Consider the following 18,924-nt stretch of genomic DNA (forward strand, 5'->3'; position numbering starts at 1 on the left):
TTCAAAGCTATCTCCCCCTCCTCATATTTTACAGTTAAATAAATGCTTTATGGATTGAAAATCTCCAGGATCAAGATTAAACTAATTGCTCCTCTATGACTCAGTGTCAAGTTCTTTAATTCTTTGTATCATCAAGTTTTACGGGGAAGGGGAGAAGCACTAGCCTGCATGCCAGGGTAGGATGACTCCTACTCTTGTGTCATTTCCATCAGCCCTCTTCTCCTGACTTTGCTCAAGTCCTCCCCCGCTATTTTTATTTTCCTTCTGCCTCCCACAAGTCTTTCAACTTAAGGAAAAGGAAAGCAAAGCTGAAGGGGGAGCTGATATTTAACGGAGCCTTTCCTGAATGATGCACTGAACTGGGTCTTTTACATTATCTCATGTCATTCTGACATGAAGGTAGATACTATTGTTCCCATTTTACAGACTTAGAATCTGAGGCTCAGAGTTAAGAGACCTGTCCATGGACACACAGAGAATGAGATCCAGACATAAAGGTCCATGTTCTTCCTACTTACCTCTGTGCTTAAAAAAAAAAAAAGAAGTGTTTCTTGGTTCTCTTGCGATACACCCAACCTGCCCCTAAAACAGAGAGCTTCCCACATAGACTATTAAAGCCAGAGTACACAGTGGAGTATAAAGGAATCATCTTTGAGAAAAATCTCAAAGATGATTGAATCACAGACCCTACCTTTGTATGTACCATGAGAAAAAATATTATGTTTTTAACTAGGCAGAAACTGGTCCAATGCTGGAGTCGAGTCCTCGAGCCTTCTTCAGCAGCCTCTCCATCTTTCTGTGGTGGTTTCTCTGTAAAATGGGGCCATCACCACCTCCCTGCCTGCTTAATAGTGCTGCTGCTCATTGCATCCTCTTGATCATGACTGGGCACTTATAAAACAAAGCATTATTATAATGTACCATTAACATAAAAAGTACTTGATTACGGGAACTGAAATATGAGTCATAAAAAACGAGGTGTCATTCCTTAACATTTAAAACAAAGGTGCATGGAGTGTGAATATAAGATGAGAGGATTTTAATAAATTAGAAATCACATATGATACAGCAGCATTGAATCCCGACCTGTCAAGTATCTCTTCGCTCTGATATATGAACTACCACAGAAGGGAGTGTCTGTAGATTAACTCACTGGAAAGAAGACCTATGTGATGGGCTTCTGAGCTGGGATATGGGCACTTTAGACATCCACCAGCAGCCTTCAAAGCATTTGTGAATAGTTGAAAATTGTATGTAAAATTTTTTAAATAAGCTGATGAACTTTTCTTTTTCCTAAAGAGAGGGCCAATAGAATTCATCAAAGCTATTATAATTTAGTGGTTAAGAGCGCTGAATTAGAAAACAGACTTTCTGGGTTTAAATCCCAGCAACTTCACTTACTAGCTGTGACACCTCGGGTGAGTTAATTAATCCTTCAATGCCTCCATATTTTCATCTGTAAAGTGGGGACAATAATAGTACCTGTCTCACAGGGTTGTTGTGAGGATACATAAGTTAACATACGTGAAGCATCTGACACAGCATTCAAGTCTTCACAGCTGCCACCACCAACACCATCACCATGGTAAGTTCTCAAATTGGCCCATGATCTTAATGGATGATTTAGGATAGTCACCATGAGACACTCTATCATTGTTCTGATTAATAATAGCTATCATTTACCAAACACCTCCTTTGGGCCTTGCTTTCATAAATTTGTTTACAAAGTACTAAGCACTTCATACGCATTACTTCCTTACTTCTTAAAGGATCCTATGAGGTGGGTAGTATTATTAACTTATTTTACACTTGATTAAGCCTTAACCAAGGCTCAAAGAGTTAAGTATCTTGCCCAGGGTCACATGGATAATGAGCGTAGAGCCAAGAGTGCAAATTTGTTTCCAACTTACTCTGGAGCAAAATTTCCTAATCACTATGGAACTAAATGCTGGTAGTTAAAAGACAATTTCTCAAGGTGCTTCTTGGCTGACCAAAGAACAAGTAAGTGGATCAATGTCAGTGCCTGAGAAAAGGAAAAGATTGCACCAAGAATTAAACTACAACGTTTGTCTTCTCACTTCCATGAAAGCTATAGGAGCCACAGGTTTCAAAGTAGCCAGTGAGCACAGCACATGGCTATAGATGTGTCAGACACAGCCCTCCATGTGGGTACTGGAAAGGATGGAGATGCTCACAGCTGAGACCCTGGGAGGGGTGAGGAAGCCAGGAGATCCTGAAATGGAGGCTAGGGGCAAGGTGATTGCAGAAGAGCACATCTTCCTTCAGGAAACTGAAGTGAAGACAGGCAGGGGTTGGACCACAGGGGCAATTTCAGCTTCCGTGTGCTTCTAGCAACATTGGCTATAAGTTGTTTGCTGATGAATTTGCAGGCAGAGTGTTAGCAAGAAGGTTGGACAGACTGACTGCGCAGTATTTCTGATACTAGATATCAGTACCTGCTACACGGAGGGTGCTCAACAAATATTTGGTAAAATGATTTGAAGTGGGGAGTAAGAAATGAAGTCGATTCTCCAGCACACAAATTTGGTGAGGCATGTACAACACAGTATGCTCTTGTGATGTTAGCCTTCAATGCAGTCTTCTGAAGAAGCCCCATACTTACCAGGGGAGATGTTACTCAAGCAATTAAGAAATGCTTCTGAAATTACTTTCAAAACCAGTTCATAGGCATCACAAAAAAGTTATTAATACATTTTCCCTATTTGATGCTTAGGGTAATTAATTACTGGTCTTGGCTCTAAATGACTTTTGGCTAGTTGGGTCACCTGATTTATCACTATTAATGATATTCTTAAAAATGTGCCCTAGGCTCTGCCAACAATTCAAACAACAAATGAGAAAATCGCTGAATGTAGTATCCATTATGAGTGCTTTATTCATACTAAGTCATTCAACCCTCAAAATAGCGCTATGAAGTAGGAATGGGACTTATCCTCATTTACAGATGAAGAAACCAAAGCACAGGTTTGGTATCATGTCCAAGGTCACCAGCTAAGAAGAGGTAGAGTGATTATAATTTCATTGGAATAAGTGTCTATTTTCATTTCCCCCAAATTACCTTAAAGCTAATTTAATTAAATTCAATGGTATGATGAATTCTGACTTTGTCGGGTTCTTTTGTAAAGGCGTATTTCCTTATAGCTCAGTCTTGCACCTGTTACTTTATTTAGCCCCCTTTGAAAAATGACTACTCTTTAAGAACAAAGCCATTTCTTGGATGATGTGATGGAGGTTTGCTTCTACCTCGAATGTAGGGAGTGCAGTAAAAAGGGAAGTAGACAGCAGAACTGCCCATCTCAGATCTCTGTTTCTATCTCCTCCTTTAGAGGGAAAGGTCTTTACATCATACTAGCAGAAAAAGATGACCATCACAGCAACCACCCTGTAAGGCAGATGTGTGTTATTCCCATTTTAGACATAAACTGAGACTCAAATAGGTTTAAGTACCCTGCCTGAGGAAGGGGTTGAGTTCGGGTCCGTCACCTCAGTTCCTTCAGGGGGAAAGTACAAAGTTTCTATTTGGATTTAAAGGAAAATTAAAAATGTTCAGTATGAAAAAAAACTGACTTAAAGGTAGTTTTTCTAAAAGGTGAATCAGATTTGTTTCAGAATTAAAGTTTGAGAGCACCCCAAACCCCTTTAGTGGAATTCAAGCCTTGAGATGCAGGTACATTAAAATCCAGAACATGAAAACATGCTTTTAGGTGAGAAGACTGGAAATAGGGAAGCAGAGTATGACTCTTAAAAAAGATGAAAAGTCAGATTTAAAAAAATATATATAGATATAGATATAGATATAGATCAATAATGAAGACACAGAAATTGCAGAGTAACAATTACGTGTCAGGTAGTTACTAGGATCTTCTGCATGCTTCATTCATTCTGTCATTTATTGAATAACTATCTGAGTGCCTAATGTGTGCCATGAGCTATGCTAAGCATAGGGGACAAAAAGTTGAACAAGATTTGAGTCTGCCAGAGGCTGACAATAATCTGCACAAAAATTCCATAAGGACTACTATTATCCCTATTTTACAGAGGAGGAAATAAAGGCTCAGAACAGTTATGGGGCTTGTCTTAGGTTACACAGGTAAAACTTGGTAGATCTGGGCCTGGGGTCCAGGACTGTTTGAGTCCATGGGGGCTGTGTACTCGCTGTTACTATACAGTTGCCTCTTTTTTTTTTCCTGTTTTTTTTCCAGACTGGTAAGGGGATCGCAACCCTCAGCACAGTGTTGTCTGCACCACGCTCAGCCAGTGAGCGCACCGGCCATCCCTATATAGGATCCGAACCCGTGGCCTCGGCGCTACCAGCACCGCACTCTCCCAAGTGAGCCACAGGGCCGACCCACAGCTGCCTCCTATTAACTCCAAATTTAGAACAAGTTATTTAAACAGATGGCCCAGAATGCACTTGGAAAAGAAGGAGGTAACCCAAGGTGCCAGTGCAAAGAGATAGGGCAACTAAACCCATCATTGTCTCTGACAGGGTTTCTGGTCTGTTAGATCCAGGCAAGGCTGTAGAAACTTCCTCTCTCAAATTTAGTGTTGCATTTTATAAGGCTCCCATCACTGGTTTGAACAAAGGGGAAATATGTGGCCAGGATGAGGACACATTTAGGTGAATCATCACATGTTGAGCAAAAGAAGGCTGAGGTGTGTTATTAATGGGTGGGTGTAAAGCTGGAGAGTGGTGACATGCCACAGTGCTCTGTCCTTGGCCAGGTCCTGTCCACATGTTTGTTCACTCACTCTCCCACTCACAAGCATATATTGAATGGCAATGATATATGAGGTCCTATGTCAGGTACAGGGAAGTTGTGGTGGAACGAAAATGTGCTGTGAAGATTCCCCTTCAGAAGGGTTTCTTATGCCAGCAGCTGGGAGTGCTATTGGCAGATAGCCTTCAACTGTCAACATCCCAGGATCTGCCCTGGCTGCAGAGAGCCGCCTCGCCCAAGGTCACATCTCATCCTAATGTGGCCCACATTGGAGTACTGATTGATATAGCAGTATAAAGATTATTCATCTCAGCCAACCTCATGATAACTCTGAAGAATCATTCTAGCTCCAGAATTCCCCTGGGATCAGTGCAGGCTGTTGTCGGGTGTGTAAAACAGCTCAACTTCTCTCTCTTCCCACCCCACCCCACAGGTGGTAAGCCCAAGGTCACTCCTTAATAAATACCCTGCACTCTAAACTTGGAGTTCAAGTCAGTCTGATTCATGGAAAACCTGCTGGCAAAAGGAGGGTACTTGTCCTTTGTTCATCCTCTAAAGAGCAAAACTACAATCAAGGACAAAAGTTGAACATTTGATTTAATAAAACGAAGATCTTTCTTTCAACAATGAAGCAGACTGCCTCAAAAAGTAGTGAACTTTATAAGATAGAGGGAGCATTTTTATTGTTGTAGGGGCATCTATCAACCAAACAAGTTGATATTTTACTGATATTTGTTTCTGTTTATCCTGCTATTAGCTAACATATATCACAGCATCACTTGTATTCAGAAATTAGTAATTAGAGATTTTTAAAAGGGAAAATCCTGGCTTCAGTATGTTCTGGGAATAATTTTCAAGACAAATTGAAAAAAAATCCCATTTCTTAATGAACTCCCTGAAATAATCTGAGATTATTTAAGATACGGTGGCAGAAACTGCCAGTGTTCACTAATGGTCATTTGTTCTTTTGTTTCTTAATAACAGAACCCTGAGTTTTAGCTGGCTACATATCTATCCAGCAAAAGACTACCTTTCCTAGACTCCTTTGCAGCTAATGTGGCCATGTGACCAAGTTATGGCCAATGGGATCAAAGTGGTGGTACTATTGATGTGTGCGATTTGAGTCAAATCCTTAAAGGAAACCACTTGCCCTTCCTTTTCTCCTTCCTCCATCTCAAGGCTGGAATATGAAGGTGCTTGCTGGTGGTAAGACAGCAGCACCCTGGGAAAGGTGAAGCAATAATGCTGAAAGTTCCTGAGTTCCTGAGTGACCCCTGGGGTAGGATTCTATTATCCACTGGACTGCCTATCAGCTTTGACTTTTACATGGAGAGGAATAAACCACCTAATTTGTTTAAGCCATTAATATTTTGGTCTTTGTTAAAGCAGCTCAACCAATATTCCAACTTATATAGATGCCAAATGAAAAACTAAAACCTGGTTGATGTTCACTTTTTGCCCTGTGAGCATGGTATCTTATCAAGAGACTACAGCATGAGAATAGAAATTAACTATCTGTTAACTATTTATCTATTAACTGTTTATCTGTTAGTTAACCCCTGCATCATTCCTCTTCCTTTTTTGGTGTTTTGCCGTGTCCTGGCCTACATTTATATTGTCTTTCTATATAAAAATCAAGGGCCACGGCAAGATCTGGACTGAAATATGTTTGTCTAACTATACAGTAGGATTTTTGCCAGCAATTAAAACCCTAATTTTACATGTTGCTGAAGTTTGTTTTGAGGAAGAGCAATTTTCAGATAGGTGTATCTTGTATGTATACATAGATATATATGATTCATTTATTCATTCCAGTTCATTTCATCCATTTATTAATTTGACCACCTAGTGTGTACAGGCAAACTATTCAATTAAAATAAAACCAATTCCTGATAAAAGAGATCAAATTGATTACATTTCATGAATATATATTTACAGATGGGTGAAAAGAATATGTGAAGCACAACTTTACCTTAAAAACTTCAAAAGCAATAGAAATCAGAAATCCAACGTAAGCCATTGTTAGAAAGAGTTTATAATTTGGAATTTTCAGTTGCTTTTGTAGCATAAGAACTACAGCCTAAATGAAATACCCTGATTTAGCATTAACTGGTGGAGGCTCTATTCTTTTTCACTACCTGAAGAAAATATAAATGTCTGTTTAGCTGGAAATATCTAAAGTAGTACAAATCATTGCCATTTTTTATCTTGGCACCAACTGGATTTCAGGAGGTTATTTCTACTTATCCATTTCTGGAAATAAAGTACTGCATGTGTCATTTATGAGATATATATACACATAGGTTACCTAGAAGAAGGCAAAGATTGTAAAGCCAAAAATATGTTTTCAATGACGACCTCTCTTTGTACTTATGTATACCCAGAAACCTGCTCAACTTTCCCTAAAGTAGTAATAACAGTTCATTGTCCTGTAATAAATATTACAAGTTACAAATATTTGGAAGTCATAGTAATGGAAAAGCCAGGTTTTCACATTAAAGGGAACAAACTGGGGGTGTGGGGGTGGGTGGGAGGAGGAGTGGGGGGCCCTTGGTCTGAAGCATTGCTGGTATACAGAAGCAGCATAACCCCAGGTTACTTTTTCTGTATCTCCATCGAATATTCACTCTGCTTCCTCTAACTTTTCTTTTTATATCAGAGTCTTAACTGCATCATGTCATTATATTACCTTAAAAACAGATGTTGAAAAGAGCTCAGAGTAAACAGTCACTTTTCTTGCTATGCCCTCAGCAACATATCTGGCTGGAGGAATATCCACCATGCACATTTTTTTGATAAAGGGGATTTGTCCTTTCCTGAATTCAACTAGCTTTCAGCAAATATCTCCTGTGTTTCTGGGACTGTTCTAGTAAGTTTGATTTTACATAAATTTGTTCATTTAATCCCATGAACATGCCTTCTTTCACTTACCCCAGGTAGTTTCCAACTGCCCACTAAGTTTATTACACAGAAAATAAACCTACAAAAGCGGATAGAATAAACTACAGAGATGTTGACATAAACTGGTTTTGGGCATTCAGATAGATTTTTACAGTAAAAAAAATGAATTGGTAAGTGAAAAATTATTTGGAAGATGTCAATGAAGTGAAAGTGCGTGCATTTAAAATACCCCCATTTCTAGAAATCACAGGCCAATATGTGAGTTTAAAATCTGTACCTTCCAATGCAGAAGGGAAAGAAAACTAATACATTTTATGCCTCCCTTTCAGGAAGACATCTTAAGGTCGCAGGTGAGTATATGATTTAAAACTACCTGAAATATCATTTGCTATGGCTGGTTACTATTAGCAATCATTTTAATTGTCACCAACAGTAGCAATAAAGGCCATTATAACCACTAAGCACTAACGAAGCCATCATTGTAGAATTTATTCATCCCAGGCAGGCAAAACTTTATTCTCAGAGGATGGACGATTACAACTCCTGCTGAAAGATTAGTTGAAATATTTCCAGAAGCATCTAGAAAACGGTTCAGTATTTATTAACTACCTTGTTCAGGGGGGATGCTGTAGAGAGATCATATCTCTCTAAAGAAGAAACCCGAAACATAAGCTGCTAGTTTGAGAGCCTTCTTCTGCTCTTCATAGCTATTTTTAGAAAACAATAGTGGTATTTATCAAACAACACAGAGAAAATACTGTAAATGTTGGAACTCAGAATTCAACAACTAAATAAATTTAGTAGATGGGAATTGGACAAAGGAAGCACAACTTATGGGAAAATACTGATTTGAATAATATAAATAGGGTAATATCTGTAATGGGTGCCTTAAAAATGAGAGCATTTAAGACAATTTTACAATAAAATATAATGAAGAACCAGAGTTTTAATATCTATTTAGACTATGATTTTGATTAATATTACCTTTTGGAGCATAGCAATGAAAAGTGGGGGGTTTTTTTTGTTTGTTTTTCTTTCTAAAAAAGCAATTTCCTTGGTTTTTCTTCCACGTGTTTTTATGTGGTATATCATAGAAAAGGAAACTAAGATGTTTTAAAAAAAAATCACTGTAAGTAATTCTGTGCACTATGTTTTTAATCACTAAGTTTCCTTCAAAAGTAAGACTGGATAATCCTTTGGTTATTTATTTTTCTTTCTTTTTATAATGTTTGCAGGCAAATAAGTCAAAAGAAAATGAGGCTCCATGCATGTTTACCATTTTGAAAAGCACAAGAACTGCTCTATAAAATGCATGAAACTTTAAGCTAAAATGAGCTGTTTAAGGTTTATAGCGTTCATAAAATGGTGACCACATGCAGCTTTCAATTTAAGGGGTTCCTGATCGACTTAATACGCTTGGGCAGAATGCAGCACTCTGTCCATTCTCACGGAAGGTGAACATAAGCCACTCACCACTGGTGATGGGGAAAGCGCGATGTTGCCTACTGATGCCTTCAGTTCATCTACAGTTGCAGCGTTCTTAAGAATGTCTTTAGATTGCAATGGTTTAATTTTGATATTAAATTTCTTGTGTGATTCTTCTTCCTCTTCCGATTCACTCGATGAATAAAAGTGCTTTCCTTTGGTAGGTAGAACACAGTTAAAGATACATAGCTCTTTCTTCTACTGTGATATCTTCCAGCATGGTGAGCATATGATGACTACGACACAAGTATGATTGCACATAGGGACCGCAGAAGTATCCTTAGATGGCAGAAAACCAAAGCAAAACCAACAACAAAAATAAAAGAGGAAGGGGTTAGGATTTACACACCTTTCCTCAGAACATGATCAAGGATGGTAAATTTCAAGGAGCCATGTCACACTTGGTACACACACAGACAAGCACAGGTGAGTTTACTCATCTACAGAAAAAGGAATGCTACTTTATGGATGATCTGTGATGAATCTTAAGCACTTGAGTGTGACATGTTGTGCCCAGAGATGAATTACAGGGAGAAGACAGTAAGAGCTATTTGGTAGTCACCAGTCATGTAGTCATATCAGGTTTTAACAGACAACCCAGTACCCACAATTTGCACAAGTGTTTTTCAGCACATTTTTCTCTGTCTCCTCTCTCTTTTCCATGAATGGATAAAAAAAAAAAAAAAAAAAAAAAAAAAATTTTATTCCTTGTCACTCCTGTATCTCCTAGGGGCCCCTACCCAAGGCCGACTTCACATGGTTCACTGATGGATCCTCATTCAGAATTGACTACGAACATTATGCAGGCTATGCTGTGGTCTCTCTAGACTCAATCATAGAGGCTCAGCCATTACGGGTGTTTATTCATCTCTAATATTAGGAATAACAGGACTTGGGAAGCTTAGGTTATTTCATCATCTTTGTAAAACCTGAATTTACCTTACTGTTTCCTGAAAGACTAAAAATTAAAATAAAAAATAAAAAAAAGGATATAGCCCGGTTCCTCAGGTCTGATGCTGTAGCCTTCTTCATCCAGCTCAGGTGAGTTCTATAAAATACGAATGCACATTAAGCAATTATTATTGGATGATGACCAAAGAATTACTCATTTTCCTTCTACAGTCATCTTTTTAAAGATATAGACAAGTCTCTTATTTTAGGAGGCTAAGATTTTTATCTTTTGGAAGTGAGTGCTGAGCAGTATATGTTTAGATATTTACTCGGGGACACTTGGAGAGTCTCCTACTGGGAAAATAAATGAAGAATCAACTGTCAATGAAAGAAAGCATTCAAGGAGAATTTATCATGCATTTCCTGTAAGCCAAGCACTGTGTTAAGCAACATGGGGGAAACAAAATGCAAATTACTTATCCTCAGGGACATGAAAATGTATTTTGGTAGGCAAAAATAAATAAGACACACACACACAAAATATAAAACCCTAGTGTTAGATAGGAGTTAAAAGAAAGAGGAAATTAGTGAAGTTTGAGAAAATCAGGGAGGCCTGTATGGGCTTTTCAGTGCAGATAGGAGAAGGTGGGATGGGAGTCCCTTCTAGGTGGTGGGGAAGGAAGGGCCTGTGCTGAGACAAGGCAGGAATGGACAGCCTAGGATTCAGATGGGGAAGGGAGAGGTGACAAAAAGAGATGACGTGACTGGAAAAGGAGCTGTACAGCAGGAGGGTGGGAAATAAGACCATCGTGCCAATGTGCTAGGGGAAGGGTTTGGGCTTGATAGGGCTGCTGCAGCTTCCCAAGTGGGGAGGGACATGCTGAAAGCAGAATCTTAGAGTGTTCTGGAAGTATGTGCCAGGATAGATTGGGGGCAGAAGAAACTGGAGAAAGAAAACCTAATTCAAAATGCACTCATCAATTTAGGCAAGATGTGCTAAGACTATGGATCAAGTTGGTGGTGGTGGGATGGGATGAATCGAGGACATTTGAAAGGACCAATCGTTAGTCCTTGGTACCAGACTCGTCATAGGAGAAAAAGGAGAGAGAGGGTTCAAGAGTCCGAGATTTCTATCCTCAAATACCAGGAGTGTGCTGGTACTCCAGGCTGAACTAATTCTATAGCAGACAACTAACATTTTTGAGAAAAAGCAGGAAAGATAAAAGGCAGTTTGCATTGCTGAGATTAGCATTGTCATATTTGAGTTTCTATTATATAAAATTATGACCTATACTTTATCTCACTGAACCATATAACAATCATATGTAGAAAGAAATACCCATTTACCAAGGAAGAAACTAGAGGAAATCAGATGCTGTTTCTCAAGGAATCACACCCAGCAAATGGCAGACCTGGGCCTTGACCCCAGGCATTTTGAGACTATATCTTCTGCCTAGAGGGGAAGAAGAGGAAGAATACAAAGGTGGCCCTGCTGAAGTTGAGGCCATAGTCCTGGCAGTGAGAGGACAGAGTTGGAGAGATAGTTTTGCGAGTCATTGACGCAATAAAAATGCCATGACCATGAAGACGAGGGCCTGAATGCTACGAAAAAACCAGCCTTTATTAAAAAAATTTATTTTTTGATATATTTAAGGTGTACAACTTGATATTTTGATATATATATATGATTATGAAATGATCATCACAACCAAATTTACATTTCTATCACCTTCCATAGTTACACTTTTGTGTCCGTGTGTGTGGTAAGAGCACCAAAATCTACTCTCTTAGCAAATTTTCATTATACAATACAATATTCTTAACTATAGTCCACATGCTGTGTACTAGATAGCTAGGCTTATTCATCCCACCTCATTGCAAATTTGTACCTTTGACCTCCTTTTTCGGTTTCTTCCCTTTCTGCCCCTAGTAACTACTGTTCTGCTGATTCTATTTATTTGACTTTTTCTTTTTTTTAGATTCTGCGTATAAGTGAGATTATACAGTATTTTTCTCTCTGTGTCTGAAGGCCACCGATTTTTGAGTATTTATTGTGGTTGCCCTCTTTTCCTCCTCCTTTAGTACTCAGAGTTAATTTTTTTTTTTTTTTAATGCAAGTGTATTGAGGTCACTTCCCTGCAAAAAAACAACAACAACAACAACAACAAAAAACACCCTGTCCTGGCTTCTCACTTCCCTTAGAACAAGAGCCCCGCACCTCTGTGTAGCCACCAGGGCCCCGATGATCTGGCTCCTGCTCCTCTCTTTAGTCTCATGTCTGCGATTCTCTTCCCTTGATCCCCACTTAGCCCCACATTCTTCTTCCCATTCATAAATGCCGTTCCCTCTGCCTGAATCCTCTTCCCTTAAATGTTCAGCCAGTTAACCTCTACTTACAATTACAGGCCTTTGCTTAAAGGTCATCTCCTCCCTGAGGCCTTCCCTGCCACAACTAGGATGATATAACTTATTAAGAACAGATTCCTTCTTATTACTTAGAGAAAGTGGCATCTAATGCATAATCATCCAGCAATTCCTGATATGATTAGTTCTTAATACTAAACAAACTTGTGGGAAGTTATACTTCATTTAAGTACTCATGTGTTGACGAGGGACACCACTAGATTTTAGGGTTCGTGTGCTAGATGGAAGGTAGTATGTAGTAGTATTTGATGAGTAATTTGGTGTAAGGGGATCGCAACCCCCGGCACAGTGTGGTCTGCACCACGCTTAGCCAGTGAGTGCACTGGCCATCCCTATATAAGATCTGAACCCGCGGCCTCGGCGCTACCAGCGCTGCACTCTCCTGAGTGAGCCACGGGGCAGGCCCTAATTATCACACTTCTTGTTTGCTTAGAGTATACCATTCTTGTGTGTTAAAGAATCCTATGAATATAACAGACTCTTTCTAGGTAAAAAAAGAATTAATTTTGGGAAAAATCACTCTTTTTTAATATCTAGTAGCTTCCCTTATAACAATATTTGTGAACAATTTGGATTTAGGGTAACATAGGGGTTGTCATACTTTCTAGGGAATTGAACTGCTAAAAATATCAAAAGGATCTCAATCCTGGAAAGCAGATGTAAGAGAGGGCCAGGTAATAAGTTGGATGAGTGATATGTTTTGGAGTGTAGGGGTGGAAAGCATGAAGAATTTAACCTGTCTGAGCCTCATTTTTCTCTAAAATCCAGATAATGTAGTATTTACCTATTAAAGTGATAAGGATTTAATAGCATTTAACATTATAACTGACAAACAGAGAGTATTCACTAAGTGATAGTATCATTTATCATAAAAATAAAATTATTAGCAAATATGCAAAAGCTTTAACATGAAACTTAACTTTTATGAAAGTGGAGGTTGGGCCAGGACAGTCACCTAAAGAATAAGAGCAAAGGCATTTTGTAGGGATCATAAATTTGGGCACTTACTATGGAATAGAAACAGCCTTCTGTGCAAATACGGCCTGCATGTCTATATGATTAGAAATCCAAGAGCAATCCTGGCTGAATCTAACAGGCTGTTCTGTTGTGGTTGGTGAAGTGTGTGGTGATAATGCTAATCAGTTTCTGAGAGAATTAAGAGTAAAGTTTCGGTCTCAGCTGGCATACACCTTCACTCCCTGAGAAGCAACAAGTGATTGTCATTTGACCTGGAAAAAAACTGTACCGTGAGGCTATAGTAGCTGTTATGAAAGCAAGGCTCAGAGGTTAATTGATTTGCCTTGATTCTCAAAGCTGCTTAGAAATAGAATCAGGGCTAAAACAACCAGAGTTAATATTAGAAAAAGCATTTTTTGAACATATACTCTAGGCTAGGCAGGTTATTGAAATATTCTGAAATAATTGTCTCATTGAATCCTTGCAACAATGATATAAGGCAACTACTGAGCTTATTTTTGCTGGCCAGCAAGTAACTAGCCCAAGGCCACACACAGCTGCTGTATGGAGGGGCTAGGTCTTAAACCCAGCCCTGACAGACTCTAGTGCTCTTAACCTCTATACCACCCCAAACATGACAGGCACTTCCTAATGGGATAGAGAGTGTTTCACTTATTTCTATGTCCTATTATAAATACAAGTATAAAAATGCCTCACCTCATTTTTAGATTGTGAAATACTTAATAAAGAAAAACAATCTTCTAATACTCACATATCTTTCCCAGTCAATTTCTGCATAAAATCCATTTGGTGCCCCATTGCTTTTCTTCTGTAATAAATTTGAAAATAGATTTAGAAAGGAAACATTTGAATGAAAAAAACAACAACAAAGAACACTTAACTCATCTGTATTTAGCAAGAGCTATCAAAATTCAGCACTTGAAATGCAAATTAGAGCAGCTTATTAAGGAACCCCATTGATGCAACTGAATGATAAATTTAGCTGCCGTGACACTGCATAAAAGAGCCTACGTACTTATTTCATAAAAGATTGTAAGATACCTAGGCATAGGGATATTAACAACTACCTGTTCAAATTTTATTCAATTACTAAAGAATTCACAGCAACTACATTATAATTTAATCCTCTCTACCTTCAAGGGATATAACTATATATGAATATATATATATATATATACACATAATTTTTAAAAATGGAAACGTTTTGACTTCCATGCTGCTATACAGTTAGTTCCAACATATCCAAAGAGTACTCATCCAGGTCATTAACTAATCTTTTAGCATTTCTAACACTGACTCAATTTTTTTCTAGCCACACCTTCAATAAAATATAAAGGAAGTCAGCTCCAAATTAGTAAATTCAGCTCCTAGTTATTAAATGCAATGACTATATTAATTTCAAATGGCTTTTCTTATCAAATTATTAAAATAGAACTCAAAGAATAATGGTGGCTTTCTGTCATCCGTGTATTCTATGTTTCCATGAGCATATATCATTACAAATTGACTGCTTACCAGCATTACTGTCTTGATTATCTCAAAGTTTTTTTTGGTCCCTAGTATAATCATGACATATGGTCACAAGCACTTGAGCAAGGATGTAGCATTACTGAAATAGAAATTACCAAGATTCTCTACTTTTTGTGAGCAAAGGACAAAAACACACATCAGATTGGTAATGGAGGGTCCATCCAACAACACTCCTGTATTTAGCACATTAAGCAATGGTATGTCACTGAGCAACAGCAGATTTTGGAACAACACATAGTAAATGGTAATGCACGAGGCTTCAGGACAGGACCTTTAATGTTGTGATCACAAATAAAGGCTGCTTGAATTACAATGTAAACAGCTTACACCCAAAGTGGAGAAGTAAAGTTTTTATGTATGCATGTAGGGTCACTAGATAACCCAGAATAACCATCATCATTAATTAACACTTACTGAATGTTGACTGGGCATTCTAAGAACTAGCATCAGTTTAGCAAGAATAAACAGTAGGCAAAGAGTAGACGATGTACTCATGCCCTCTCTCTTCCTAATCACTACCACTGAACTAGTATTTACGATTACAAGAACTTTGCCTCCATAGACCAACACACGGGAACATAGAGCCTGTGCCTGTCTCCATTTCTGCTCTTGACAAAGATTATTTGTACTCAGACTCCATCATTTTAATCTTCGCATAAAATTGCCTTCACTGAATTAGTGCTTCAGTGATATTCCCTCTATTTTGAACAAAGGTCTTTTTAAAAACTTGCCACATCAACTCTGCATACGTACACCTTATGAAGCTGCTGTTGAGAAAATGGTCAATTAAAGAATGTGCCACTTAATAATAAAAATTGCTCCCTTCCCTGGGAACGGATATGGTTATTATCTTTTTATCATATTTTATTTCTTTTTTAATTCCTGCTTTACCAATCTGTTTGTAAATGGCTTCTTTACAAAATGCTCCAACTCCTCCTTAGAGAGCCTATATAACAAACAAGTTCAATATAGAAATTTAATGTATAATAATAAGAAATCAAATAAACTAAGTTGATTCTAAAGAAGTAAATTCATGAATTTTATGATCAGTATAGTACTGCTATCAATATACCTTTTAGTTCTTAAATAATTCCTTGATACAGAGGATTATGATCTAAAAATCAAAGAGATTAGGTAAATTACTGAGTTCAAACTTTTCAAAGTTCTACAATGTGCTTTCATGATAATCTCATCCACATAGCTAAAGCCCTTCAAAACCAAGATCGCTTATTATGTTCAGCTTTCCTGACAACATATATCCAACATTGTGGACAAAAAAGTTCCTAAATTTTTAGATCTGGACTAAATGAAAATTTTCTAGTTTTCATGGAAACCAAAGGAAGATTAAGATGAAGGGGAAGAAAAACCTATAAAATGTTTTTCTTTTAAAACAGAAACATTTCAAAAACAAATACTAAACACAAACAACAAATCATAACAATACATTATTTTTGGCAGGTATTCAACACGCACACACACACACACTTGGCTTTATTAGAGAAACGGGCAGTTTGGTCTCTTTCGTGCCAGTGGATTCTTACAAACAACTTTGGTTTCACAAGTGAAAATTATCAAGTTAAAGTTAGGTCAGAGCCTGGAGGAAATTCATCTGGCCAAACCCCAAGAAAAAAACAATTCTCGTGGTTTAACCATTGAGCAAGGTGCAGCTCTTAGTAGCGGCAATAGTGAAGGTAATGACTCTATTGATTTTTAAATGGGAAACTGAAGAAGCGAAGAACAGAAGTGGGGAAACAACATGTAAAAAACTAGGCTTAACAGTGAAAATGACAGTAGTTATTTATCAACATATAAACAGTACTTTTCCTTTTGAGTTGGAGTTTTATATTTTTTTACTTCATCCTTTTCTGTATTTTCTAAAATTTTACCCTTAGTATAAGTGACTTGCATAACTGGAATATATGATTGTTATTTAAAGATAATTGAGGCTTACAGTGATGTTAATCTTGTTTTAATAGGTATTTTACTTTGGTTAGTCCTATTATTTTTTCTCAGTAATATGATTGGCTAAATCAATAAATATAGTAACAATTTTGTTCAATTATACACTCATCAGAGTTTCCAATTTCCATTGTGAATGCCTCTCTTTTCCAAGGTCATCTAATGGCCACGTAGTGATCCTTGGGTGAAAACTGTTAAAAATACATGATGTAGTGCCTAAATATTATCTTTTCTCCACCAACATAGACTCGATTCTCTTTGTAAATAATCATACTGAACAGCTTGTTGAATAGAATTGTGAAGATGGAAATGTTCTGTGTGCTATTCAATATGGTAACCACGAGTGGCTATGAAGTACATGAAATGTGGCAAGTGCAACTGAGGAACTGAATTTCAATTAAACAGCCATATTTGGCTACCATATTGGAAAACACAGCTATATTTATTGCATAGTCTAGGCTGGGATCAGCATCCCTGAGTTGGCAACCTTTCGTCAAGTCACTGGTTCCTACAGACCAAGGTCCTGCCAAATTCCTGAAATTATTGAGATAGTGCTTATCCTAACAAATGATTATTCAATTTGCATGGTGATGTTTATATTACATCCAAAGCCCTCTTTTTAGATAGCAGATTATTTTTTAAAATTAAAATATCTGTCCTTTGTCTAAGACAAACAAAGCACATGTCTTTTATGCCTGATCACTCTTTAAAAGTATATTTGGATACTAACACATAAAGTCTCTATGGTCGATTTAAAAATTGGCCCCAGGTATTCAAGAAGTAATTGGGAAATATCTAAGAAAGAATCTTCTTAAATGTAGTAAATAAAAATTATTGTGTTTTTCAAATTTTAAACTGGAATTTTACTCACTGTTTCTACAACCCCTTGGAAGTTTTAAACTAAAATCTGTTTCCTTACCGAAACTTTTTTTCCTCCTTCACGCGCACACTCTGCTTTGTTATTGTAGGGTGGTTCATGTGGGCTGGGCTGCTGAAATTGATTATTTTCATGTAGAAAAAAGTTGTTAAAGGATCTGTTTGTTCTTCAAGACACATATAAAGAATCAAATGGAATCAGCAAACATACCACAGAAGAAACCATTTCTAGGCCAAATTGTATGGCCTACCAATCTTGGCAGGGTTCCTTGAGCAAAAAGTGGACTTTGGGGCCCATAATGAGGCTCTATTCAGCAGGCCAGTTTGTCTAGGCCAGGAGAAGGAAGACAGAGGAAGACGCGTCCCAGGCACTTGGCACTATGCAGATCTAGTCCTCATTCAGCCAGCACTTAATTTACAAGTAGAGAACGGACACCAGGACACACAAGAAAAGTCTGAATAAGAACGGTTGTAGTTCTAATCTAAGAATGAAAAGTTTAGTTCCACCATATTTTCCCCTGAATCAAAGCCTTCCTGAGGGTCATCCATACATGGAGCATACACAGCTGACAGCTCCAAATATGTGCCTTTTCCAGCACACCTGTTCAGGATGAGCAGAAAATACCTCCTTACAGCAAGGCCCGTGACCCTGATGCCCAGTGTATGTGTGGAGAGAAATCAGAACTGCTTAGAAAAAAAGTTAAATTGTACGCCGCACAAATTAGTTTGTCTCTGGGTTAGAACACATTGTCACACATAGATGCTTGAACCACGACAAACAGCCCTACAGCGATGGGTACATTTGGCAAGGCAAGCCCACCTGCATAATGCAGCCCTGCCACGAAGCTTCTACAGATTAAACCTCTCAAGCATGTCACCAGAGACGGGCTTCAGTGGATTCTGAGAAAATGAAACTAAATAAGCCTCAGTACATTAAAACTTTTGTGTAGCCCCTGTGTTTATCAAGTAGCTTATAAGCACTAGGTGGGTATAACACTGTCTGTAGTTTATAAAGCCACATTAATAAAACCATATATTTTAACTTCTGGCATTCAAAAGGCAATAACTTGGAAGCTGTATCAACCATGCAAAAGTGGACTGGGTCCACAGATACAGAGCCTTAAAAAAATCAGTCTGT

General features: G+C 38.0%; 1 protein-coding gene across 18 annotated transcripts in view; it reads right to left on the reverse strand.

Moving 5' to 3' along the window:
• SGIP1 (SH3-domain GRB2-like (endophilin) interacting protein 1) overlaps positions 1–18,924 on the reverse strand; it is a 203,456-nt gene that overhangs the window by 83,623 nt on the left and 100,909 nt on the right. For 12 of the 18 annotated variants that reach the window (XM_008569028.1, XM_008569027.1, XM_008569026.1 and 9 more), the window contains 3 exons: positions 14,173–14,229; positions 10,122–10,176; positions 9,117–9,292 (listed from right to left, as the gene is read on the reverse strand). In XM_008569028.1, coding sequence (XP_008567250.1) covers positions 9,117–9,292; positions 10,122–10,176; positions 14,173–14,229 — 288 coding nt within the window. Of the gene's footprint in view, positions 1–9,116; positions 9,293–10,121; positions 10,177–14,172; positions 14,230–17,829; positions 17,902–18,924 lie in introns of all 18 variants that reach the window. The other 6 variants (XM_008569017.1, XM_008569015.1, XM_008569025.1 and 3 more) reach the window with 1 other exon arrangement.

The sequence above is a fragment of the Galeopterus variegatus genome, unplaced genomic scaffold (genome assembly GCF_000696425.1).
Source record: "Galeopterus variegatus unplaced genomic scaffold, G_variegatus-3.0.2 Scaffold458, whole genome shotgun sequence".
NCBI classification, from domain to species: domain Eukaryota; kingdom Metazoa; phylum Chordata; class Mammalia; order Dermoptera; family Cynocephalidae; genus Galeopterus; species Galeopterus variegatus.